General features: G+C 34.0%; 1 protein-coding gene across 5 annotated transcripts in view; it reads right to left on the bottom strand.

Annotated features, from left to right (window-relative positions):
- Nucleotides 1-26,604, bottom strand: part of SCN9A (sodium voltage-gated channel alpha subunit 9) — a 178,766-nt gene that overhangs the window by 110,773 nt on the left and 41,389 nt on the right. For 2 of the 5 annotated variants that reach the window (XM_032755528.1, XM_032755524.2), the window contains exons 2-4: nt 3,284-3,591; nt 528-646; nt 82-171 (exon numbers count right to left, since the gene is read on the bottom strand). In XM_032755528.1, the coding sequence (XP_032611419.1) occupies nt 82-171; nt 528-646; nt 3,284-3,541 (467 nt within the window). In that variant the 5' untranslated portion in view covers nt 3,542-3,591. Of the gene's footprint in view, nt 1-81; nt 172-527; nt 647-3,283; nt 3,592-26,604 lie in introns of those variants that run through there. The other 3 variants (XM_032755530.2, XM_032755531.2, XM_032755526.2) reach the window with 2 other exon arrangements.

Raw genomic sequence — 26,604 nt, 5'->3', positions numbered from 1 at the left:
TGTAGTAACTTCCTGGCAGGAAAAGGAAAGGATGAAATGATAATACCAAGACTATATTAAAATGTACTTATACCCACTTACTCGACATTTTTGGTCCAGTCCGGCGGGTTATTCATGGTCATAAATATGCAGTTTGTCAGAATAGTGCACATGATGAGCATGCTGAATAAGGTAGCTTAGAATCAAGGAACAAAAGAGACGACAGTGGGAATTTGAAATATTTGAGGATGACACTTGTTGAAATGGTTACAACTTTTCCTTAGAAAAAAATTCTAAGTGAACTTGTAGACTATTTTGTCTCTTTGAACAAGAGAGTAATAAATAAAAGTAACATATCCTAAAATCTTAATATTGCCACTCTCCCAGTCTTCTCCGAGACCCATGACAAATTATATTAATAATATTGAAATTAATAAACTAAAACCACAGTCTTTCAAGGTGCAAAAGGTGTAACATCTGTATTTGAATAAAATAGCAAAAATTACACCATAAAGTGCCACTGGATGTAATCATTTTTAAAAGGATATGAGTGTACTAAAATCTTAATAGATATTCTTCTTAGAGGACTGAAAGGAGAAAGCATATATAAAGCAGGTGTGACATTGAAACGGAAGATTGTTTTCCCTTTGTTCAATACTATGAAAGTCTGCAGGAGGAAAAAGAAAGGATGAAATTGAGAATGCAAAATATCAATTTTTCACATCAATATCAGCAGTTTACCTTTCTACGTGGCAGTGTCATATTGAAGAAGCACTGCCATCAGACTCCAGCAATGTGGTTCCAATGTCATCAATGCATCTATCAATGTCACCTTGGCCAATGAACTCCAAGTCCATTTCTTCATAGTAAATTTAACAATTGAGCTATTTGTTAGCATGTATTGCTTAGAGCTTTCAAAATACTGTATTTTATATTTTTTCACTTTCTTTCAACAGTAACAATAACTGTGGTTATTTATTTTAAAGTACAACTTCTTTCCCTTCCATTACATTGCATTTTAAGAAAGCCAAATAGAAACTAGCTATCTCTAATATTTTTATCATAAAACTTTGAGAATTTTAATACTTGCTGGCAATTGTTATGGTTAGCAGCACGTGTTCCAAAATATGAGTTATTTCAAAAAATATTTTCCGAAGTTTAAGGAATGTCAGAGTTGGAAGAATCCTTCCAATCACTAAGTTGAATTTCTTTATTTTAGTCATAATACTAATATTAGCTTTTAAAAGGGACTTAAATTAAGAGGATTCCTCACTTACTAACCATGGTAATTTAAAAAACGATATGAATAGAAGCAAATATTCTTGAAATGTTATTGTAGCCATTCCGTAAGTGTCCTTTTCCATAGCTTTAATATTCAGTTAAGAAATAAAAACAAATAGCAGTAACAACAAAATATTAAAACAACCTAAAGCATTGGCTTAGAAATCAGAAAGACAAAGTTCAAATCCCTGCCTTATTTTTCTCCAGTTGGTGGGAAGATGACTTGTGTTAGCTGAAAGACACTGATTTTCTAAGTTTTATATAGGGTTATCAGTGGGTTTCTGGCAATAAGCATTTCTCACCGTATTCAGGAGGTAAGTTTGTGAGTCAGGCTTTTTATTTGTATGTGGCAGCGTTCTCTCAAGAAAACAAATCAGAGTCTATTATTTTCAGGTGTCCTTTTATTTTCCTGTTCCCTTTCACTATATCAGTTATATCTAAATACAATTTCATGTAAAATTCATGTTTACATAGAAAATTATTTTAAAATTAATACCTAGTTCTCAAGTACAATCCTTTTTGTCTTAAATCTCAGTAGATTGTATTTTTAAAAAATTATTCATCCATTCTTTCTGCAATTGTATCGACATGGTTTGGCTCTGTGTCCCCGCCCAAATCTCATTCTGAATTGTAATCTGCATGTATCAGGGAAGGGACCTGGTGGGAAGTGATTGGATCATGGGGGCGGTTTCCCCAATGCTGTTCTCATGATAGTGAGTGAGTTCTCATGAGATCTGATGGGTTTAAAAGTGTGGCACTTCCCTCCTCTTTCTCTCTCTCCTGCACCAGGTAAGATGTGCCTTGCTTCCCCTTTGCCTTCAACCATGATTGTAAGTCTCCTGAGACCTCCCCTGCCATTCAGAACTGTGAGTAAATTAAATCTCTTTTCTTTATAAATTACCTAGTCTCAGGTAGTTCTTTATAGCAGTGTGAAAATGGACTAATATGGCCGGGCGCGGTGGCTCACGCCTGTAATCCCAGCACTTTGGGAGGCCAAGGCGGGCAGAACACGAGGTCAGGAGATCGAGACCATCCTGGCTAACACGGTGAAACCCCGTCTCTACTAAAAATACAAAAACAAAATTAGCCGGGCGTGGTGGTGGGTGCCTGTAGTCCCAGCTACCTTGGAGGCTGAGGCGGGACAAGGGCATGAACCCGGGAGGCGGAGCTTGCAGTGAGCCAAAATCGAGCCACTGCACTCCAGCCTGGGCGACAGAGGGAGACTCTGTCTCAAAAAAAAAAAAGGACTAATACATGTGTAGTGAGAAACTATATCATAACAGGTAATGAAAAGGAGTTTGAACAAAAATAAGGCATGAGTTTTGTATTCAAGGAACTTCCTAGAAAAATGAAAAAAAGAAAGTAACTCTAATATAAGGCAAGATGTGACAGATATCATACAGAAAAATACAAATGGGGAAGAATGAGAGTGAAGAGGGAACAGGGTCACATGACCGTCAAAATTATCAGGGAGACTTTATAAACCAGAGGTCATCTGAGCTAACATAAAAAATCACCACAACATACTACAAAGTCTTGGCAAGATCAAGTTACCCTGTACTTGAAATTTTAATAAAAAGAATTGTTGGTATTTTAAAAGTGAAATTAGCAATTTTCATTTGCATTAAAAACTTTTAAGTGATTTTTGGGTCTGCATACACATGAGAGTTAACTATTAGCAGAAAAAATAGGTATGATTATAAAATTTGGCAGATCACTGTGTCATGTCCAAAAAATTTATGCTGAGCAATTATACTAAACAATGTATACTATGTTATACTAAACATTATACTAAACAATTTTAAAAGATGTAAAAAATTAAAAGTAGTATGCCAATGCCAGAGCCAATTTCAGTGAAAAATTGGAAAAAGTACAGATTCTGAATATCCTATATATATATATTTAATTTAACATTCTGGTCATGATACGGTTATTCACTAAATTTCACTAATCTCAATTTAAAATAATTTTTATACAGAAGGAAGCCAACAGAAACCGACCACTGAAGCCAAAATAAACTCACCTTTTTGTCTGCATAGTAGGGGTCCAAGTCCTCCAGGGGCTCTGACACCATGCCGGGAGGAATATCCCCATAGATGAAGGGCAGCTGTTTGCCAGCTTCCAAGTCGCTGCTTGGCTTTGGGGCTTCTTCATCATCGTCTTTCTTTTCTTCTTTGGGTTCCTTTGATTTTCTTTCAGCAATGCGTTGTTCAATGAGGGCAAGAGACTGTTTTGTGAAGTGGACAAAGCTCTGAGGTCCTGGGGGAGGCAACATTGCCATCTTTTCATCCTGTATATTTTAATTCCTCTTCAGCTCCTCACATAAGAGGCCTGGATGGAAACAAAGAAATAAAGACTTAACTATTTGCCTGCCAAGAAAGGCCCATTAAAAAATAATAATAACAACATAAACAGATTTTTAGTTTCAACTACAAAAGGTAACATGTTCATAGAATTATCAGCTTGTTAAGGTACTACTATGTGTCAGGCAATGGGCGGGACTTATCTTTCGTGCCTTCTAACCATCTTTATACTCAGAAATTTGGAGTTTACACTTCACAGCTTTAAAGTAAAAAATGACAATTTTCTGAATAAATTTTCCTAAATTCCCCTTCTTTTCATCTATATTTACCTTTGGTGCAATTCAACTCAACTTTCCTCTTTTAAAGGTCTTTGTGATAATTGCCTTTCATAGCACCACTCTCCAGCCTGATGCTGTTTTACCAACTAAACTTATGTAATATTCTAAATCCTTTGCTGTCATTTCAACAATGTTCATAACATCTTGACCAGGAGAAGATTCCATCTCAAGAAACCACTTTCTTTGCTTACCAATCTGAAGCAACTCCTCATCCATTCAAGTTACCGCGAGATTGCAGCAATTCACTCACAATTTTAGGCTCCATCTCTAATTCTAATTCTCTTGCTATTTCTACCATATCTGCAGTTCTTTCCATCACTGAAGTCTTAAACCCCTCATAGTCATCCATGAGAGTTGGAATCAACTCATTCCAATTTCCTATTAATGTTTGTATATTGCCCTCCTCCCACAAATCATTAATGTTCTAATAACATCTAGAATGGTGAATCCTTTCCAGAAGATTTTCAATTTACTTTGCCCAGACCCATCAGAGGAATCACTATCTATGGCAGCTATAGTCTTATTAAATGTATTTATTAAATAATAAGACTTAAAAGTTGAAATTACTCTTTGGCCCATAGGCTATAGAATGGATAGCGTTAGCAGGCATGAAAATAACATTAATGCACTTGTACATCTCCATTAGAGCTCTTTAGTGACCAGGCACATTGTCAATAGGCAGTGATATTTTGAAAGAAATCTTTTATTTTTTTCTGAGCTGCAGGTATCAACACTGGGCCTAAAATATTTAGTGAACCATGCTGTAAACAGATGTGCTGTCATCCAGGCTTTGCTGTTCTATTTATAGAGCACAGGTAGAGTAGATTTAGTATAATTCTTAAGAGATTTTCTGAATGATTCATATAATTATTACTTAATGTTCTGAATAATTAAATAATATAGTTATTATTTAATGTTCTGAATAATTAAATAATATAATTATTTAATTTGCTGAATTAAATTAAATTATATTAAATAATATAATTATATTAAATAATATAATTCTAAGATTTTCTGAATGATAAATAAGCATTTGCTTCATTTTAAAGTCACCAGCTGCATTATCCCCTAACAAGAGAGTCAGCCTGTTCTTTGAAGCTTTGAAGCCAGGCATTGACTTCTACTTTCTAGCTATAATATATTCTTCTAGTAGAAGGCTGTTAGACCTACATTGAAAATCTGTTGTTTAATGTAACTGCTCTTATCAACGACCTTAGCTAGATCTTCTGAATAACTTGCTGCATCTTCTCCATCGGCACTTGCTGTTTCACTTTGCACTTTTATGTTATGGCAATGGCTTCTTTCCTTCAACCTCATGGGGTACCATCTGCCAGCTTCGAACTTTTTTTTTCAGCTTCTTCACCTCTCAGCCTTCATACAATTGGAGTTATGGCCTTGCTGTGGATTAGGCTTTGGCTTAAGGAAATGTTGTGGCTAGTTTGATCTTCTATCTAGATCACTAAAACTTTCTCTATATTTGCAATAAGGCTGTTTTGTGTTCTGATCATGCATGTGTTCACTGGAGTAGCACATTTGATTTCCTTCAAGAAATGTTTCCTTTGCATTCACAACTTGGCTAAGTACTCAGTGCGAGAGGCCTAGCTTTTGGCCTATCTTGGCTTTCAACATGCCTTCCTCACTAAGCTTAATCATTTCTAGCTTCTGATTTAAAGTGAGAAATGCGCAATTCTTCCTTTACTTGAACATTAGGGGTGGGAATGGGTTACTAATTGGCCTAATTTTAATATCGTTGTGTGTCAGGGAACAGGGAAGCCTGAGGAAAGGGAAAGAGATAGGGATGCTGAAACAGAACATGTCACATTTAATGATTGTTCGCTGTCTTATGTGGATGTGGTTCATAACACCCCAAAACAATTACCACAGTAACAACAAAGATCACTGATCATAGATCACCATGACACATACAGTAATAATATATAATAGCAATTACAAAGTTTGAAATGTTGTGAGAATTGCCAAAGTGTGACACAGATGCATGAAGAGAGCACATGCTGTTGAAAAAATTATGCTGACAGACTCGCTTAATGCAGGGTTGCCACAAACCTTCAACTTGTAAAGAATGCAGCATCTTGAAGTGCAATAAAGCAAAGCCCCATAAAATGACGTATGCCTGTATTGTGATGGAAACCAAAGTTAGGATAAAGTTTTTTTAAAGAATGTAGTGAAAAATAAGGGATATTGCATGTACACATTCAAGAGTAGGATGACTCTGAAAGGTAAAGAGTAAGTTATGACTCGGCAATTCCACTACTAGGTACAGACTCAAGGGAATTTAAAACGTATGTCCACACAAGAACGTTTACATGAATGTTCAGCAGCATTATTCGTAATAGCCAAAAAGTAAACACAACCTAATTACTCACCAATGAATAAATGGATAAAGGAATGTGGGATAGTCACACACTGAATTAGTATTTAGCAATAAAAACAAATGAAGTATAGGTACATGTTACAACGTGGATGTGATGAAAACCCTGTGAAGGAACACGGAGCCAAAAGGCCACATATCATATGATTCCATCTTATGAAATGTCCAGAACAGGCAAATCCCCAGAAACAAAATGTAGGGTATTTTTTGTCAGAGGCTGGGTGTAATAGGAAGTGATTATTGATGGTTATGTGGTTAATGGTTAAAGAGTATGGGGCTTCTTTTGGGGTGATAAAAATATTCTAAAATTACATAATGATGATGGTTGCATACCTTTGTGAACATACTAAAAACCACTGAGTGATACACTTTAAAATGGTGATTTTTATGGTGTGTAAATTATACCTCAATAAAACTACTATGAATATGCATTAAGAATTTTGAGTCCTAAAATATGTGAAAATTGTCCTCAGAATAGGAAGAGATTTAGTAAAACGGAAACCAATGAATCAAATCAAAGCAGTTGCCACTTGTGCTTTGGGGATTCCTCAACACTTTTGGAAATCATAAAGGTGAGAGGACGGGATAACTTGCCTCACTAGACTTTCAGTGTAGACATACAGTGGCTCTTGAAGAAAAGTTGGCTTGAATAACTGGTGTTTTTGTAGATTCTACATTGAACCAGGGGGTACCTTCTCTTTCAAGAATTATTTGACAGAAATCTAGGTACATAGATGTTGTGAACTCAGATGTCCATTACCAGTTCGACTCTTCCAATATTCCTATTCTCCTCTGTCTCTGTCTCCCCCAACCCCCATGCACATGCTCAACACAGCTCCAGAATGACTAAAGTATATGCAAAAAGCAGAAGCAAAGGGTGGTCAATGCTAGTGGTACCATGCATGGGCAATATTTCCCTCATCAAGCTAAATTAAAGGAAGACACTAAGCACCTGCTTAACATCATGATCTGTGAAACGTAAGTTAAAGAGACCTTGATCAGATTTCATCATCATCCTCTAGTTTGGAGAGGTGAAACTTCCTTTCATTTTACTAGTTTTATAGCTTTGAAGAAGAGCAGCATTAGTTGGCATCTGAGTTTGCTTGGAAGTTATTGTACAAGGCCAATGGGGTGGCAAGATGATAGGCTGACAGGGTTACAGAGGGCAACATAAGTAAAAATGGAGCCTCACACTTCACCAACACACACAAAGAAGATGCAGTGATGGGGCAGGACCTATGTGTGACTACAACTTCTTTCCTCTTCCCTTAGTCGTCTGGATAAACAGGCCACAGGAGTTTTCATTAGTCAGGTATTTAGTTTAAGATTTGAGATTTCTGGTGGAGTAAATATTTAAATGGAAAAATAAAGCTCAAAAATTCTAATAAAAGTGAAAATGAATACTTATATAATGTGAGAGTAGAGAGGCCTTGTAAAGCATTACACCAAAGGCACAATCTAAAAAGAAAAAGAATGCTAGATTTAATCTCTTAACAATGAAGGTTGTTAAAAGTGGAAGGCATCCACAAAATAAAAAAAGTACAATACAAATGACAGATGAAGTGCTTTTTCTTTAATGAGTAAAGATATTAAAATAATATACCTCATAATATAAAATTTAGTAAATAACATAATTATCTAAAAATACAAATGATTAATACACACTTGTAACCATGTCAAACCTCACTAGTAATCAAGGAAACAAATACTAAAATAAACATGGGGAACAAAATTTGGCCTATTACATTAGCAAAGATTTTAACAAAAGTAATAGTGATATTAGAGAGGATATAGGGGAAATCACTGTTGCCTGTCTGGATGACAGTAATAACTAATCTGTACTGGCCAGGTGCGGTGGCTCACGCCTGTAATCCCAGCACTTTGGGAGGCCCAGGCGGGCGGATCATGAGGTGAGGAGATCGAGACCAACCTGGCGAACACTGTGAAACCCTGTCTCTACTAAAAATACAAAAAAATTAGCCGGGCGTGGTGGCGGGCACCTGAGGCAGGAGAATGGCGTGAACCCAGGAGGCGGAGCTTGCAGTGAGCCGAGATTGCGCCACTGCACTCCAGCCTGGGTGACAGAGCTAGACTTTGTCTCAAATAAATAAATAAATAAAGTGTACAAACTTTTTGAGGGTAATTTTGTAATATCTATCAAAAGCCTTAGACGTGAATTCGTTTTTATTGCCAAATAATTTTCTTTCTAGAAATTTATTCAAAGACAATAATCTTAGGTGTCCTCTAACATGTATAAAGATATTTACTATGATGTTTTTATAATATTGAAAAATTATAATCAATCCAAAAGCCTAACAGTAAGGGTTACACTAAATGAAGAAATGACTGTATAATGAAATAATGAGCAGCTTTGAAAGAGAACTTTCAAAGACTATTTAATGAATTAAATGAATTATAAAAATATTATAATGCATAATAAGTGGAATCCAGGTTATACACACAGATAGATGTAAATTAATAATAATTTTTAAAATGATATTAAATTTAATTTAAATACACAATGCATTTAACAAAGGTTAGCCCTAGTTAAGAGATTATGGATTATTTTTATGAATTTCTTTATACTTCACTTTTCAAATTTGTACAATGAAAATGTCATGTTTGTCATCCAAAAGAAAGAAAATGTAGTTTGAAAAAAATCATTTAAAATTATTTGACCTAACTTTATATAGTTAATGAAATCAATCAATATTTATTCTTGCCATGTTTAATTTACAATTTTGAAAAATATATTGCCACATTTCCACTTTTATTAATATTACTATGATTGTATCTTCTTTAGAATGAAATCCCAATGTTGCATATAAAGGCAATACTTTTGTTTTCTCATTACTATCTTACCCACTCACCGTTAAACTCATATTAGAGAATACTTAGGCAACTACTAAAATTAAAAAATGGATGTGTTATTCTTGTATCTAAGATTTCCTATAGTTAAAATCAATATGGAAATATTTATTCTGAACTCTTTGTTATTTTCTATGTACGCAGACACACATATATATAGATATATCTTATCTATGTTTATCAACCTATGGATCTATATCTGTCCAAATATCATATTATGTATTTGTCTATCTAGCATCTATTTTTCTTCACACATCTTTCCAGTCAAAGTAATGTCAGCTCCCACTTCATGACAGTGGTCTTATCCCATGTGTTTATCACACTCTCTGGCCTTCAAATTTCCATTGCAGTAAAAACAAAGATGTATAGTGGGGAAATGCTTAATAATATCACTAAAAACCAGAAGAAGACAAAAAAAGTTATCATAAATCATAAGATTACCCTAGTGAGGAGATCAAAGCAGAAGCTACAGTCTAGAACACTCATCTCAGAATGTTAGAATTTATTTCTAGCAGAGAAGTCACAGATTTCTATTGCAAATATGTGATGTAGATCAGAAAACAAGTTGATTAATCCATGGATTATTTATTCAATAATGTTGCAGAAAACATTTTCCCACTTCCCTCTCTATATTAAATATGTAGCAGAGTGGTTTATCTCCAAGCTGTCACCAAAAGGATAATATCTACATTAATTAAGGTAGGACTCCTAGGGTATCCATGTCCATTTTAGCTAGAACCAGGGTGGAGTCGAGGGAAAGGTGACTCCCTTGCCTACTCCTCATCCATACATCCTAAAATGTAGCCTGCATATCAGTACACCATACATGTATGTACACAGACCTTTCAGTCATCCCTCTTTTTCAAGAGAGGATTTGTCTGGGAAACAGACTTGTATAAAGACAGATGCAAACCTGGCCAACACCAACCTCGCCTTTCTTCCATAAATATTAATAGATAACCAAGAATAAATTGGTAATGAAGATCTACCAAACATAAAATTGAAAGAATAAGATGAACAGACCAAACTTTTAACTTTAGAGAAAAAAAAAAAAAGCAAACATTGGGGGATATTGAGAAGTTAAAGTTAGTATTCCCAGATAAATTTGAGGAGACAGAGTATCCTTTATTAAAAAATTAAAAAAAAGTAGGCTACCAAAAACAACAACATCAATTCTGGGTAAAGGTCATGCTTTGTGAAAACAAAAAATTTCAGTAGAACGCTTGCTGAAAAGGAGAAGTCATAATTGTAGTTACCTTTCACTTTACCAAAAAGGTGCACTTTACCAGAATGGGGCACAAGTGAGCATTCTCAGGTGCTAGAAATGTTCTATACCTTGATCTATGTGATGGTTACATGGGAAAATATGTATGTGTAAAAATTCATGGAGTTCTATATCTTAGATTTTTCTATATCTTTTAGGAGAATTTTAAAAATTAAAAAAGTACAAAATAAAACTTAGAAGATATAGAATAATCCATGTTGTTTGATATTAGTCTCAAGAGAGCAGCAAATAGTAGATAGGAAATAATAAACAAAGTAATAGCAGAAAATTCACGAAGAGTCATCAAGCTAAAAGTACAAAAGATCAATTTAAAAGTTCCATTCTTGTGAAAGTTTAGAGCATTAACAATAGAAACAAGACTTTATAAGCTTCCAAAAATAAGAGAACTAACTAAAAATAATGAAAATTAGATTGCCATTAAAATTTCCTTAGCCATAGTTAACACTAGAACACAATCAATGCTTTCAGTGTGATGAGAGAAAATATTTTGAATCAAATTCTATTATCAGACAACCTATTATCAAGTGTGATGGCAAAAAATATATATTTCTAGGTATAAGAAAATTCAAAATTTAACTCCTTTTTATCTTTTTTTTAAGTTACTTTGGATTAAGGTAGAGCAAAAAAAAAAAGTACTTCTAAAACACATAGAATACAAGACTGTTTCACAAACAGTGTGAATAAAAGTGAAGGGAATTTGTTTCTTCAGAACATGTAAATAGCCATATTGTCCAAATAGGAATCAATTCAAAATATGGCATGAACTTGAACAACTGGTGGAATTGAAGCAGAGAGGATTCACTTGAGTTTGATGTGTTCTTCAAGTAGCAGTGGTTGAATGAGAGGTTTAAATTCCTCCTCTAGATCAAACCATGTTACTTGTTTTAAAATGAAAAATACTTACATAATTATAATATTGTTAAATTGTATCAGTTAATCATCTCACAAATGTGCCAATTACCAAAGCATATATAAAATGTAAGTACAATTATAGAACTTTATTTACAAAAAGACAAGATATACACATATATGTGTTAAACGTTATCAATGTAAAAGTAATGGAATAGCTTACAAAAATTGAGAGGTAAAGGGGGATTGGAGATGAGGGAAAAGTTGGAGAGCTGACCCCTTATCTTACATTGAAGGCAGTCAGTGCATCTTGGCTAAAGTTCAAGTAACAAGAAATAGAGGTTCAGATATATTCTATTTAAAGGTATAAATCTGACCTATAGAACTTCTTAGAAATAAAAACATAACTGCTTGGAATTTGAGAATGGAGCAGAAAGAGAAAAGTTTACATAAATAAAATAAATTCCTCATTTTTGAATTAGAAAGGTAGAAAACATTACATAAGCCAATGAAATAAAAACGAGACATAAGCATATTATTTAGAGATAAAAAGGAAAATATCAGAAAAACTTTTTTTAAAAGAAAGCAGGAAGTGATCATTCCCTAGAGAATGGCTTTAAAGGGATAAAGCAAAAATTGTTTGATTAGTTGCCTTGTGCATTTGTTAATTTTATAATAGTTATTATTATGATTAAAAAACTGTAAAGTAAAAGACGATATTATACCTCTCTCTTGAGCCAAAGAAACCAACAAACAGCTGCTTACGTAGAAACTGTTCCGTTACCTTCACCGGGCTTGCAAAATATGGACTGACTCTACATCTCTCAAACACCGTATATTTAGACACATTATTTTGATCTCTTTCAGGTAAGTTGGAGACAATTTACAATTAATTTTATTAATATTTCTTCTTCAAGAGACCATCTGACACACTGCAAACACTCAAAGTTACAGTAAAGATTGTGTCTTCTACTTTCTCTGCTTAGATGAATACTGAACACTTCGTTGGGTGCTACCTACGGCTGGCTTGCTGAATGCATGGTTTTCAACAATATCAATCTTCCTATTATCTGACACCAATTCTTCCATAATGGGCTTTGAGATGTGGGCATTACATGATACTTAATACTAATAACCCATAACACAAAATTAATGTCTTATGATCTGCTGATTTCCTAAATACTACTGTTTTAAAATCTCTTTCACTTATGTTAGGTAATATTAAAAATGCAGCTAAGTATCATTTGCCCCTATGGTTGTCAAGAGTGCATATATCAGAATCGACTGTGGCTACTGACCAGGGTATATAAAAAAATCATCTGTGTAACTTAAAAAAATACAGATGCCAGGGCTTATCCAAGTAATGCTGAAATAAAATTTTTAGGGAAGAGCATAAGCATGTCTACTTTTAAAAAGCATAAAATATTAATGTGGACCCTCCATTTGATTATGTTAAATCAAAAACATCAGATGAGTACACATAAATTAATGACCAGGTTTTATTATTCAAAAAGAGAGAAAATTCAATTTACAAAGTAGAAAAGTTTTTGGATTTTGTTTGATTTGAAGACAATGAATGTAAAATACACAACTTTAAAGTTATCCATTTTAAAATTGGAAAGGATAAACATAACTTCCATTCAATAGGCCAGGTACAGTGGCTCTTGCCTGTAATTCCAACATTTTTGGAGGCCAAGAAGTGTGAATCATTTGAGGGCAGGAGTTCAAAAACAGTATGGGCAACACGGTGAAACCCTGTTTCTACAAAAAGTACAAAAATTAGCCGGGTATGGAGCTGTATGCCTGTAGTCCCAGCTGCTCGAGAGTAGCTAAGGTGGGAGGATCACCTGAGCCTGGGGAGGTTCAGTCTGCAGTGAGCCATAATCACACCACTGCACTCCAGCTTGGATGATAGAGTGCGACCCTGTCTCAAAAAAAAAAAAAAAAAAAAATCAGTTCAATAGAAACCACACACATTTTGAACTCTGAATCTCTATTATGTTCAATTAAAGAAGAGTTGGAATGAGGGGAAAAACTGAATGAAAAAAATAGAGGTTGAAGGAGAGAAGGAAGATGATAAACCAAAAAGGGTAAGAAAAAAAGGGATTAGAGTGTAATAAAAATACCCTTGATCCTTCAGCATACTTCAGCTATAAGCAAAAAAAAAAAAAGTTCTTCTATGTTTTAATACTTTTAATTCTCAACATTTTAAGCATTATTCATGTCACTTACATTACTTCATTCCAATTATAGCCTGGCAAAATCTTTTTTTTTTTTTTTTTTTTTTGATATCTCTTATTCTCTCCAAGTTCTTCTGAGGCATGGCAGTGCTCCTCCTCAGAATTTTGCTCATACTCACTCATCCCTCATCCTCCAAACCTGTCAGCTCTAAAGCATCCTCAGACAATCTGTTGTTAAGCAATAAGCAAGAGGTAGGAAGAACTCTTGATGCTGTAAAATAATCAAGAGTTACATTAGGTCTTTCCCAGCATTTATTTTAAAACGCTGATCTTCCAACTTTCAGGAATGTATGACAACATTCAAAAAGAAAGGACAAAGATACTAAAAGAAACAGATTTAGTTTATCAGCCTAATAACTAAAAATTTGTATTTCTTTATGAAACACTGCTTAGAAAACACTTTAAAAATACATTTTCATTTTATATGCGTTTCTATAGTTTCTTCGTAATTTGGAGCTTTTGTAAAATCTTTAATATACAGCTCAATTTCCATTTGATCAAATGTAAAATGAATAAAATCCTTCAGCAACAGTTACAATATATATCATGAAGTGTACTTCTATTCAGTACAGAACAATTCACACTGGTTTCAGTGGCTCACAGGTCAATAAGCATCTTGGCCTTGCCCATTACAATTTGTGCTCCACATTTTAGAGCTGTTGACCCTGTGGAGGTGACATAACCTCTCTGAGCCTAAGATTCCTAGTTTGAAAAATTGAGTTAATAAATCATGCTCCAAATAGTGGTTTAGATTGTGATGGTTAACTGTATATAAAGTGCTTAACAGGAAGAGTTTTGCACATAATGAACATGTACACATGGAGCTCGTAAGATTATTAACTTGTCTCATCCTTCTATTTTAATTCCTTGCTTTGGATAATTTTATCATGCTTCCCTAATTAAAAATATGTTAATTATATTAAATGAGGATATTTCCATTTATAGGAATGTATTAGCCTTTTAAACATGAAACATTTCATATGTGCATGTAAAATTAAACAGAGATTTAGTTTAGAGTAGTGAGTCAAGGACAAGTCCAAGAGCTAGAAAGCCTGGGTTTTGAATATTGGATTTACCACTTACTAGCTAAGGGATCTTGGACATCCCAGTTAAGCAACTTTTCTGATTCTAAAAATGTTGAGGCATTTAGGACATTAGTCATTTTGTAAAACGTAATTTTAAACAATACAAAAGTATCCCTAGGATGAATGTTGATTGTTCAAAGGATTGGGTTCCTGCAGACTTTCCTTTCTTAAGAAAATTCCCACCATATCACCTTTGTTGTTTTGAACTTTATATGAAGACTTACAAAATATTTTTTAATTAGACAAAGTTATGTGGCTCAAGAACTATCATTAAGACTTTTTTCTCTTTTATTCATTGAATATTGCTGAACAGGGTCAAAAGCAAATAAATTCCAACACTTGGTTTATCTTCTGAGAAACATTTAAATATCATTAATGTAGTCCCTGAACAGAATATAAGAATGATCCCTTCCTTCAAGCAAAGAAATATTATAGTCTCTCCAGAGTTTTAGAGACTCTGTGTGCCTGGTATGGCTCTGAACATACTATTTGGAAAACGGTATTCTTGAAGTCAAATATTGGAAGCAGACATCAGGAAAATTATTTGGGGGACTTCCATTCATCCCCAAGGTTCTATGAAAACCCTTGACATAGGTAAAATCTATAGGATGAGGTGGGAAGTGGGTTTCCCTAAGTGTCCACAGTAAAAATTGTAAATCCCCTAAAAATCACTGAAGTAAACATCAACATGAATTTTTACCTAATAACTAAAAGGGAAAAATGTGAGTTGTGGCCATTATATTAGACTGGAAAAGGTCTCAGTGGCCTCTATTACCTTTTTGGCCACACAACAGGTACTAAATGCTCCAAACTGCAGTTCCCAAGTGATTTATTAGTGTCAGAGTGCCAATTCTATTGTGGCTCAGGTAGAGTATGTGCATATTATGTCCATATAATTTTGTAATATGTTGTGCTTTTGCAATAATTAATGTTTATCTTATATATGAAAGCTATATTTATTTAAGAGAATAAGTTATTCTCTTAAAAATGTCTCCCAGATAATTCCTTCAAACAGTCTGTTTCCTTTGACAATTTTTGACATTTCTTCTAGAAAGCAAGTAGTGTTTAATTTTTTGTTTCTTTAATCTTGATTAGAGGGACTATGATATTTTCTTATTTCAAGGAGCAGGAAAATAGCTACACGCTCACAGCTCTATAATAATTTCAGGCTCTGTTTTGCATTTCATCACTGAGCCTCTTACCTGTAAATAACTTATATCCTATTTTGATAAAATTACAAAAATCAGCCAGGCGTGGTGGTGGGCACCTGCAATCTCAGCTACTCATGAGGCTGAGGCAGGAGAATTACTTGAATCCAGCAGGCAGAGGTTGCAATGAGCCGAGATCGCGCCACTGTATTCCAGCCTGAGCCACAGAGCGGGACTCCATCTCAAAAATAAATACGTATATAAATTTATTTATTTAAAATTGGTCCAATTAATCATTTGGAAGATCTGCCAAAATCTGAATGAGATGGAGTCAGTATAAATTATTTAAGAGAGTGGATAAATGTAAAGACAAATAAAAAATATATTTTTATTGATACTAACTGTTGTCAAATGAAACACTGCTTTGAAAATGTCACTTCTCTAGAAACACACAGTGATTTTTTCCTGCAGGTAAAATTTTGACTGAAGTTCCATTCATTTTTAAAGCATTCTCAAGGCACCATAGAATCAGAACATGAGAACCTAAAAAGTATCTTTAAATCATAGTTAACATCAACAACGATAACTCACATTGATAATGTGTACCATTGATATTATGTGATGAGAATGGCATTTTACATATGTGATCTTTCTTCCCAAAACTTATAGCCTTAATCTAATCGTGAGAAAAATATCAGACAAATCCCAATTCAGGAACATTCTACAAAATACCTAACCTATACTCATTCAAAGTATCAACATCATCAAAAACAAGGAAAGCCTGAGAAATTGCCACAGCCTAGAGATGCTTAAGGTGATATGATGGTATAATGGTTAAATGTAATGTGGTAGCCTGGGTGAGACCTTGAAAGAGAAAAAGGAAATTAGTGAAAAACTAAGGAACTCTGAATAGGGTAAAGGCATTTGTTAATAATAATGATGTATCATATGGTTTTGTTAATTGTGACAAATGTACCATACTAATATAAATTATTAATAATAGGGGAAACTGGATGTGGGGTATATTGAAACTCTCCTTACTATCTGCACCATTTTTTCATAAATCTATTCCAAGACAAAAGTTTATTTAAGCAATAGGAAATCACAGATGTAGAATTATCTAATATTAAATAAAGGTAATAATATCTCGGTGAATTTGAATTTATCAAGTAAATGCATTGCCATTATCTATATCATCTATAATATACCTAAGTGATGATAGACATAAATTTGAACCACTTTTAATTAAAATGAATTATAATTAATACATTATATATATATGTATATATTACACAGTACAAAATAGCATTGCTTTGATCAATAGAAGATCCATTAGAAATGCTGATCAGTTTCCTTAAAGTAATCATGCTTGGGAGGACAATTTTCTATAAATGTGACCTCCTGGGTCAGGAATGAGCTTATAACTTACAAACATAGAACTAAACTGGAGTCACAATGTCTGAGTCCTAATTATACTTGAGATATATTGAGATATACTTGAGATAAAATGACTTGAGAGTCATTATGTCTTATATAATAGGCTAAAAAATACACTTATGAGGGATTCTGTGCATATTTTCTTTTAGAATAAGTACAATTTAACTCCGTCAACCGTGGTAAGCATACAAAAATATCTTTTAAGTTGTTAAATTGAAGCTTTATTACATATTCATCTTAATGATGCCATTAAGGTACAAAAGGCTGCCTTTTGATTTCTGTGTTACTTTAGGAACTGTGAGGTAACATAGAGATAAAAGAAATGTATTTGACTCCAAAATTCTCATTTTACTGAACACCTGATAACATCATCAGAGCAAGACAAAAATACAGCTCCACTCTAGCTGACAAGGATACGCTTAACCCTGGCTTATAACTACAGAAGCCCCTTTTGTCAATAATATTTTAAATTACTCTATGTTCAGTAACATCACCTTCATAACTTATCTACTCATAACATAAGACTTCCCATGATAAAAGAGAAATACGTCATCAGGAGAGATGAGAGAGGCAATGTTCCTTTCCAGTATGAACTCTTATAGGCCCTCCCCCATGAAAACAGAAAAATTTCCAGATGGATTTGGAAACTCTTCTATGTCTTGGCACCAAGAAAATATTGGAGTCCTTCCTACACCTAGCCTCAGATTTAATAAGTGAAATATCAAGATAATAAAAATTCTATATGTCAATAACAAGATAAAGCTGAAATATTCAAAGACAATAAGAAGTGCAATTTAGTCATTGAATAGCTCTACAGTTTAGATAAGAAAGTGAAAGGTGTGAAACGATTGAATCTGGAGAAATAGGGGAAAAATAATACTTAAACCAAGTCTATATCCATTCCCATCTGCTCCTTGAATTATAATATAAGGGTATCTCATTATTTCTCATTTTACTAATCTAAATACCTGATAACATCTTTGGAGGAAGGAAATAGACAGCTCTACCCTAGCTGTCAGGGTTACACTTATAAATTTGATTCAATCCTTGGCAGGATGTCTACAGCATGTATGTTCCAAGCCAGGATTTTTTGTCAAGAATAAATGCTACACAACACAGAAAATACCAAAACAGCAGGAATGACCTCGGACTGTTCTAGGCAAGCTTAGCTATATGATGATCTTACCACTGAGAGATCCTTGGAGAAATAGCCAAATAGGACCCAAGGTCCTGGCACCACCTCATAATACTTTTTTATGAGAGCGTATTAGACTAACCACCGTACTGATTATTCTTTATCAAAGTAAGCCATAGTTATTATGAGCTTTTCTGAAAGATTTTGTGGCTGCACAGCAGTGCTGTAGTAAGCAGAACTCATACATTAATCACTAGTGTTTGGAAATCCTGCACCTTGCTTAAATAACATCCTAATGAGTCTTGGAGCTTGAGAACATTCAGATAACTAAAGATTCTTGACTTCAGGCTGAAGACTGGGACCACTATGGGTTATCTTCAAATATTGTTTAGCACTGCATTTAATATTCAATGAAACGTCTGTGAAACCCCTTGACAGAACCTTTCATTTTCTGTCTTGAGAATTTCTGCCTAATTTTGATAAAAATAAACACAATATTTAATATTATGTTTATACCACAGAGGGAGGCAGCTGTAATATGGGCAGAAAGTATGAGTTTATAATTTTTGAAAGGTATACATTTTCTTATAAACACAAGGTGTCACTCACTCTGTTGCCCAGGCTGCAGTGCAGTACTGTGATCACAGCTCACTGCAGCATTGTCCTCGTGCACTCAAGCGACCTCCCACCTTCCAGAGTAGCTGGACTACAGGTGCGTGCCACCATGCTGGGCTTTTTAAAACATTCTTTGTAGAGACAAGGTCTCACTATGTTGCCCAGGCTCGTCTTGAACTCCTGGGCTCAAGTGATCTGCCCTCCTTGGCCTCCCAAAGTGCTGAGGTTACAGGCGTCAACCACTGCACCTGGCACAATTTTTTAAATTGCCAACATTCTACTTACGTTGTTTTATCTTACTCTTCCTAGTCTAGATTCAGTAAAGACAATGGTTGTAATTTATTATATTTAGGGATTGCAGTGATGACTATATTATTTGTTTTGTTACCTGAAATTTTAAAAATTAACCAAATCTGTACACTTCGGTAGAGTAAAAACACTGGAATTGAGCCAGCCATTATAAATCTATACAACCCTCTTTCCTCACTACCACACCTCGATTTGCTTTTAACTTTAGTTTTATTTTACAATCTTATTAGAAATAAACAGTCAAATATAATATAATCTTATCAATTGACTGCCTATCTTCACTATAAATTTGTCCAGGCCATTTCACTAAAAGACTAGCATGAGCCTCTAGCCCTGATAACTCTTAGATATCCTTCATACCTCATTGATACTCAGGAACTTTCTCTAACAAGGGGGTAGGTACACCCATCTGTGTCACAATTTAACTATTGTCCATAAATACACAGCTTCATTTAACGAATCAGTAGAATTTTATGTACCTGGGAACTTTTAAGAGTATGAAATCCTACAGGCAGTGTATCTTTAGCCTGTAACATTGCTTGGAACAAAGAAGACCTGTCATTTGGTTTTGTAGCCTTTGTAGTCCCTGACACTCTGGAACATTAGAGAGAGTGAAAGTATTATTCTAGAGTGAAGGAATTCTGTGTTTTCATCCCAGTATTGGTTACACGATTTGTTTCATTCGTGAAGAATTCATCAAACTATATTTTTAGGATATATGCATTTTTTAACTTTTATTTTAAGTTCAGGAGTGCAAGTGCGGGTTTGTTACATAGTTACGTTGTGTCATGGGGGTTTGTTTGACAGCTTATTTCATCACCCAGGTATTAGGCCTAGTACTCATCGGTTATTTTTCCTGATCTTCTGCCTCCTCCCACCCTCTACCCTATTTGAAAGGCTCCAGTGTGTGTTGTTCCCCTCTATGTGTCTCACTTATAAGTGAGAACATGATATATGCATTTTCATTTAAGTATGTTGTACTTAATGAAAAGTTAAAAAGATGAATGTAAAATTTTTTAAAAACGTATTTTCCTGAAAATTCAAGTTGAGAGAATCATTGTACTAAAATATACACTAAAGGAAGTACTTTAGGCAGAAGGAAAAGATCTTAAACAAAAAGAATGGAAACACAGCAAGAAATGAAGAATATCAGAATAGGTGTCTGCTTACATATAAGGAAAAATGGACTCTACAAAGGTGAAAAGTGACTACACAAAGCAATAAAGATTATGTTTTATGGTTTTCAAAACTATATAGGATAAAATGCATGAAGTCCAATTTTTATTTTCTTGAATCCCTTACCATTATTTGTATATGAAAACTAGATTTCCTTTAATCTTATTTTGACTTTCAATTATTTTAGTCTACAACATTTGAGTGATTTAACTGGTAAAGTAATTGCTCTCAGGTTTAGATAAATTTTTTTCTCTGTTGTGTAGAAAACACTGTCCACGAATTCCCTTAATGTACAATATAGTATAAAAATTATTTTTTTACAAAAGTAGCCTTATTTTGAAAGAACTTTTAATAACTGAAAATTAGAAAGTGATCTTAAGTGACCAGCTGTCAGTTAAATTGATTCCCTGCATCATTATTATTTGCATTAATTTTTTTAAATGCCATCATAATAGCCTGATAGCAGAATTAACAGAATGTAGTTTGGAAATGTTTCTTTATTAAACTACAAAAGATTAAAGCAAAAAATGCCTAAATATTATCAGTTCCTTACTTTTCAAATTACCAAAGTAAAATTAAGGTAATCTTGATTTTAAGGTATACCCCTGCAGCAAGTTATGAAAATAATGGTCACGTGTGTGAAATATTATACTGATATCCCTTTAATAGGTTCATTTCATTTTACTTACTCTTCAACAGATATTTTAAAATACATTTTATTGTGTATATTTAAGGTATACAACATGATGTTATTGGATACATATAGATAGTAAAAAAAGGTTACCATAGTAAAGGAAATTAACATATCTACCATCTCACATTGTTACCCATTTTTGTTGTTTGTTATTGTTGGGGGTGGGTTATTGTTGTTGGGAGGTAAGAGCAACAAATATTTTTAAGGTTCCAGGTGCTGGAGACACAATACAAACTAGGTGGCTTTGATCCTTGTCCTCTAGGGCTTACAGTCTGTTGGGGAAAACCAGCAGGTAAACAATTACAATGCACCTACTATATGAGAGCAATGAGAAAACACAGAAAAGGCACCTAACTTGGAATTAGGAAGAAAGATTTTGGTCAGGGAGGGAAGATGAGTAGAAATTTGCTGGTCTGTACTATGACAGATATCTCCTACAATTCCTCCCTCTTGTGTTAATAGTTTGTTATGATCCAGGAGCTGTCTCCTTCATTTGTGGCTTTGTCATCAAGTCTGATTGTCCTCACTTCCTCTCAACTTTTCCAAACAACAACAAAAAAATCATCTTTGGCTTTGTCCGTCCATGGAATTTGAAATATACAGCTTCATAAACTCTCTAGATTTTCTATTCCTGTACTTGTCTAATCTTCAAACTATTCTAATTTAAAATTTTAAAGGATGCACAAAGCTTCTTTTCCTTCTAAAGGTTAAATCATAACTTACTTGTGTGGATAATATCAACCAAAGTTCCTGCATTCTACAGATTTTTTTAACCTCAAGTTCAGGGTTAAATTCCCAGTTTGTGGCCAATTGTTATCATTGGCCATGTAAAGTCTCCTTTTATTAATATTTTTTCTCCATTGCTCCCATACCCCATTCTCTGCCAGTCTACCTGTTTTTCATTCCCATGCTTAGCAACCATTATAATGTGTTTATGAACATCTTTCTGTTTTCTTGAAAATTGAATATTGTACACATGAATCTCTAATTTACATACATTTTCTCATTGTTTGTTTTTATTTACCAAGCACTATGATTTAAAGTACTTACAGCATTCATGTTGTTGTAAGTACATCTAATCTGCACTTCTAACTACTGCATAATATTCCAGTGTTTTTTTACCAGACATTTTACCTATTTGCTCTCTTAATGATAACACCTGGCAATCCAGCAGTCCCCAACCTTCTTGGCACCAAGGACTGGTTTCATGGAAGACAATTTTTCCAGGGCGGTAGGGAAGGGGGTAGGTTTTGGGACGAAACTATTCCACTTCAGATGATCAGGCATTAGTTAGATTCTCATAAGGAGTGTGCAACTTAGATCTCTCGCATGTGCAGTTCACAATAGAGCTTACACTTCTCTGAGAATCTAATGCCAAGGCTGATCTGACAGGAGGAAGAGCTCAGGTGGTAACGTTCACTGGGCTGCTGCTCACCTCCTGCTGTGCGGCCTAGTTCCTAACAGGCCATGGACCAGTATCTGTCAGTGGCCCAGGGGTTGGGAACCCCGATCTAACCCACTGCGGCCTATAAACAGATCCAGGTTTTATGGATTTGTGGCTTATACAACTGGGGGAGGAGGTTGAGAAAAAATGCAAAATACAAGTACAAATTAGGTACAAAAAACAAATGAATACAAAAGTGAATGGTTATTAAAGGTGAGAACAAAAATTAAATAAGTTGTCTCTGTATTAAAAATAGTTAACCAATACCATAAATTCCAAAATTTTATTAATTTACTCCTTAACACATTTCTTTAGGACTTTCCCTTCATTTTTGGCTTCATTCTCTTTGATCTTCCCTTTACATTGTATCGATTTTGTAATGGAGAAAATAGAAAAATTTAGTCTTTCTTTTACCACAACTGAGTATAATGTGTGTATGTTAATTACTGATAGTTGAACAAATTTCTCTGAGTTTTACAACTTGTTTTTGGTAATGGCATGTAAATTTTCAGTATTACTGTCAAATTTGAGAACACCTCCATCAAGTTTCTTTCATATATGAGTTGTAAGATATCAGAGCCTGTACAGTGTCCTTATTCAGAAGCTAATCTTATATACTCTAAATTGACAACACCCAACCACTCTGTTATCAATATCCTCAATGTAGTGATATATGAAGAGTTTGTTATCTCAACATGTTTGGCCATTTTATGGCAAATGAGCAAGACATCTTAACATTTTTCCTCAACATATTCATATGATTCACTCTTCTTTATAAGCTGGATTATTACACAATCCAATAATTTATTTAATAGTGCTATAAGAGATGCATGTCTTCTTCTTTGAGAAATAATACTTTTTACTTCTGCTTCTGGTATGACAAAACTTTGTTATAGTTCATTGCTCAATGTTAATGTAATTTCTGTTTATTTTATTGCTCGTCCTTGTAACTTTTGTTTCATATTCCACTAATTTTCCACTAATCACTACTTTAATACAAAAAGTCAAAAATGACAAAGAAAGTCATATGATATAACCTAATTATATGTCTACTTTTTTTTCTATCCAACATCCAATCTTCCTTCTTATCTAGAATGAACAGGTATTTCCCATTGTGTGTAGTGGTGATGGAATTCAGAGCCCTGACACCCTCCGTGGAAAGCTAAAGTGACTAAAGTGACTATATTTCCATTCCACTCCTGTTATTGTGGTGAGGCCATCATCTCCTAAGCTTATTCAGATGGATTCTCTTGCCCTTTACTTTGAACTTGGTGAAAGAAGCCAAATAAAGGAAGGTTTTATTGAAATTCCCTTGTGCTGGGTCTATGTACAGCTATGGTAGAATCCTGTGTGGCAGCAGTGACCAGTAGTCTAGCCAGCTGGGTCTGCCAAATAGCCTCTAGATTTCCCTTTTGTCAGCTCATTTTCCTATACAGCTGCTCTAGTTTCCCGAAGCCTTCCAATGAATGCATGAGCACCCAACAACTGCCAATAAATCTCCATTTGGCTTGGGACAGCCAGTGTTTGTTTCTCTTGCTTGTAATCAATATCCTTGCTTAATATGAGAAATTACTTTTGACTCACTTTGTGGGAAATAAGTTTTGACCAAAACAAGCTCCTTTTGGCTATGGCAGTTTTGCTAAGTGATTAAAGAATTTCTTCTGAATTACTTGAAAATTAATCACTTGACCTCAGAAGTAGTGATTTAAAAGAAACATAATGCAGTCTGTAAATGCAGAATCCATTTCAATATTGTTCCTATCATATTACTTCTCATATTATAAAATACATCTGATGATTTTGCTCATTATCTTTATTAATAATATTTCTGCAATATCCACAGTCCAAAACTTTTATTTTGGACTAAGTCCATCCTTAAAATTCACTTTAAATATACACGCTGCTTTTATATCTTCTACACTATTATTCTCAGTTTTTAAAAATGAAATCACAGATGTAAATATAACAAAACCAAGCCCATTATTTAATCTTGCAGGACCATAAGCCTTCAATAAGCAACTTGATGATGCTAACTTACTACAATAAAATAAACTTTCAGTACTCTAAAATATTTTAAAATTAAATTTTCTTTTAAAATTATATTTTTATTACATTTCAAAATATTTTTGTCCTCAAGAAAATATGGCAAATCCAAGAATATATTTATTTTAAGAAATATAAATAGTATAATAAAGTGATTAAATAATAATTGTAAGAATGCTATAATATTTTATCTTGGTCTAAACCAGTGGTCCTCAACAGGATAATTCTTCCCTACCTCCAGGTGGAGTTCCCAGAGTTAGCAAAAAGAATACACAGTCAGTTAAATTTGAATTATTTATCATTGTCTATACATATTCTGAGATAAATGGAAACGTATTTACAGAACGGTCTTAATCTTAAAATTTACTCATTGTTTATCTAAAATAAATGATCAGTATGTAAATTACAGATTTCTTTTCTGAAAATTTCCTCGATGATTGGCTTTCATTAACAGCTCCTTGTTTTGCAGAGTTGACTTATAAAATTCCTTATAGTTAGAGTCTATGTTCCACCTAAAAGGTAACATATCTTCCATAGTGGTCACATCCAACTTTTCTCTTTTCTCCATTGAACATTCATTAATGAGAACATTGTGAAGTCCAGCTTATAAGTCCAGCTTATTGAACATGTTCAGTATTAGCCTTATAAGCTAGACTTCTGAACATGTATTGACTTAGAATTAACTCTGGGACTTACTCTTTTGCTAAAGAACACAATACCGTATTTCATGACATAACTTGTTTTTTTTATTTTTCAGGATTAGATTACATATTTTGATATGTACAACTTTTAAAAATATTTTCCACTGACAGAACATTGTCATGAATTTTTATTCCCTTCGAGTGCATATAATTTCTCCTGTTCCATTAAAGGATCAAATTCTTTCTCAAAATATATTTCTCAAAATATACTCATGACAAATGTAAAAATAATTATCCACTTCAATATGTACTTTTTCCCTGTCCCTAAGTTGTGTTGTTCCTCTTAAAACAGCCTTGGCATACAAGGGATAAACTTTTCATTCATTTTATCTTTAATACATTCAACAGCTCTTTGTAAGCAATGGAGGACATCAATTAACAATGTTTACTCTTCTTTCAAATTGCATAATCCTATTGCTAAAAGATATGGAATGCTATGAGCAAGAAATAAGTAGTCTTTACTCAATGGGTTATTTTAAAAGTCAGCAAGAATTTGTGAGACCTTTTCTTTAGAATTAAAGTATGATTTCAGTGCTTTAAATAAACTAAGAATTCTCTCAACTACATCTATTAAAGGGAGCCAAAGAATTTTAAAAATGTGAAAGAACTGAAAAATAATGAATGCCAACAAAATTACAAAAATTCTTTCTTAGTTGAGTCTGAACAGAATAAATGCTGAAATAGAATAATTTCTTGCCTCCCGGGTTCACGCCATTCTCCTGCCTCAGCCTCTCCGAGTAGCTGGGACTACAGGCGCCCGCCACCACGCCCGGCTAATTTTTTTCTATTTTTAGTAGAGACGGGGTTTCACCGTGGTCTCGATCTCCTGACCTCGTGATCCGCCCGCCTCGGCCTCCCAAAGTGCTGGGATTACAAGCGTGAGCCACCGCGCCCGGCGATAATTTCTTTACTGACAATTACTTTACTGATATCAGATGCTGTTTGAGCAGCGTCATGTAGAATATGGCAGAAGAGCCAACACTGTTCATAGTCCCATTTATACTTTGCTTTAACTTTCAATAAATACCATACCTTTATGCAAATATCCACCAAATTTATATTCATATTACCTCCACAAAATAGGTATAATTTTTATGACTACTAACTCAATCAGAGGGTCTCTGCAACAATTTCCTGTTGTTTCTGAAGACTCATCTGGAAGGCATGTTACAATAGCCTTGTAAGCAAGTCTTTTTATGAGAAAATTATTATACGAGTAAAGGAATTTTTCCCCCAAATTGTGATTACTTGCATTCATGGCTATGCCATAAACAAGTAAAACATT

The sequence above is a fragment of the Hylobates moloch genome, unplaced genomic scaffold (assembly GCF_009828535.3).
Source record: "Hylobates moloch isolate HMO894 unplaced genomic scaffold, HMol_V3 SCAFFOLD_1, whole genome shotgun sequence".
Taxonomy (NCBI): Eukaryota; Metazoa; Chordata; class Mammalia; order Primates; family Hylobatidae; genus Hylobates; species Hylobates moloch.
Note: the sequence above shows the minus strand (reverse complement) of the source record. Positions and strands in the feature narration are given on the sequence as shown.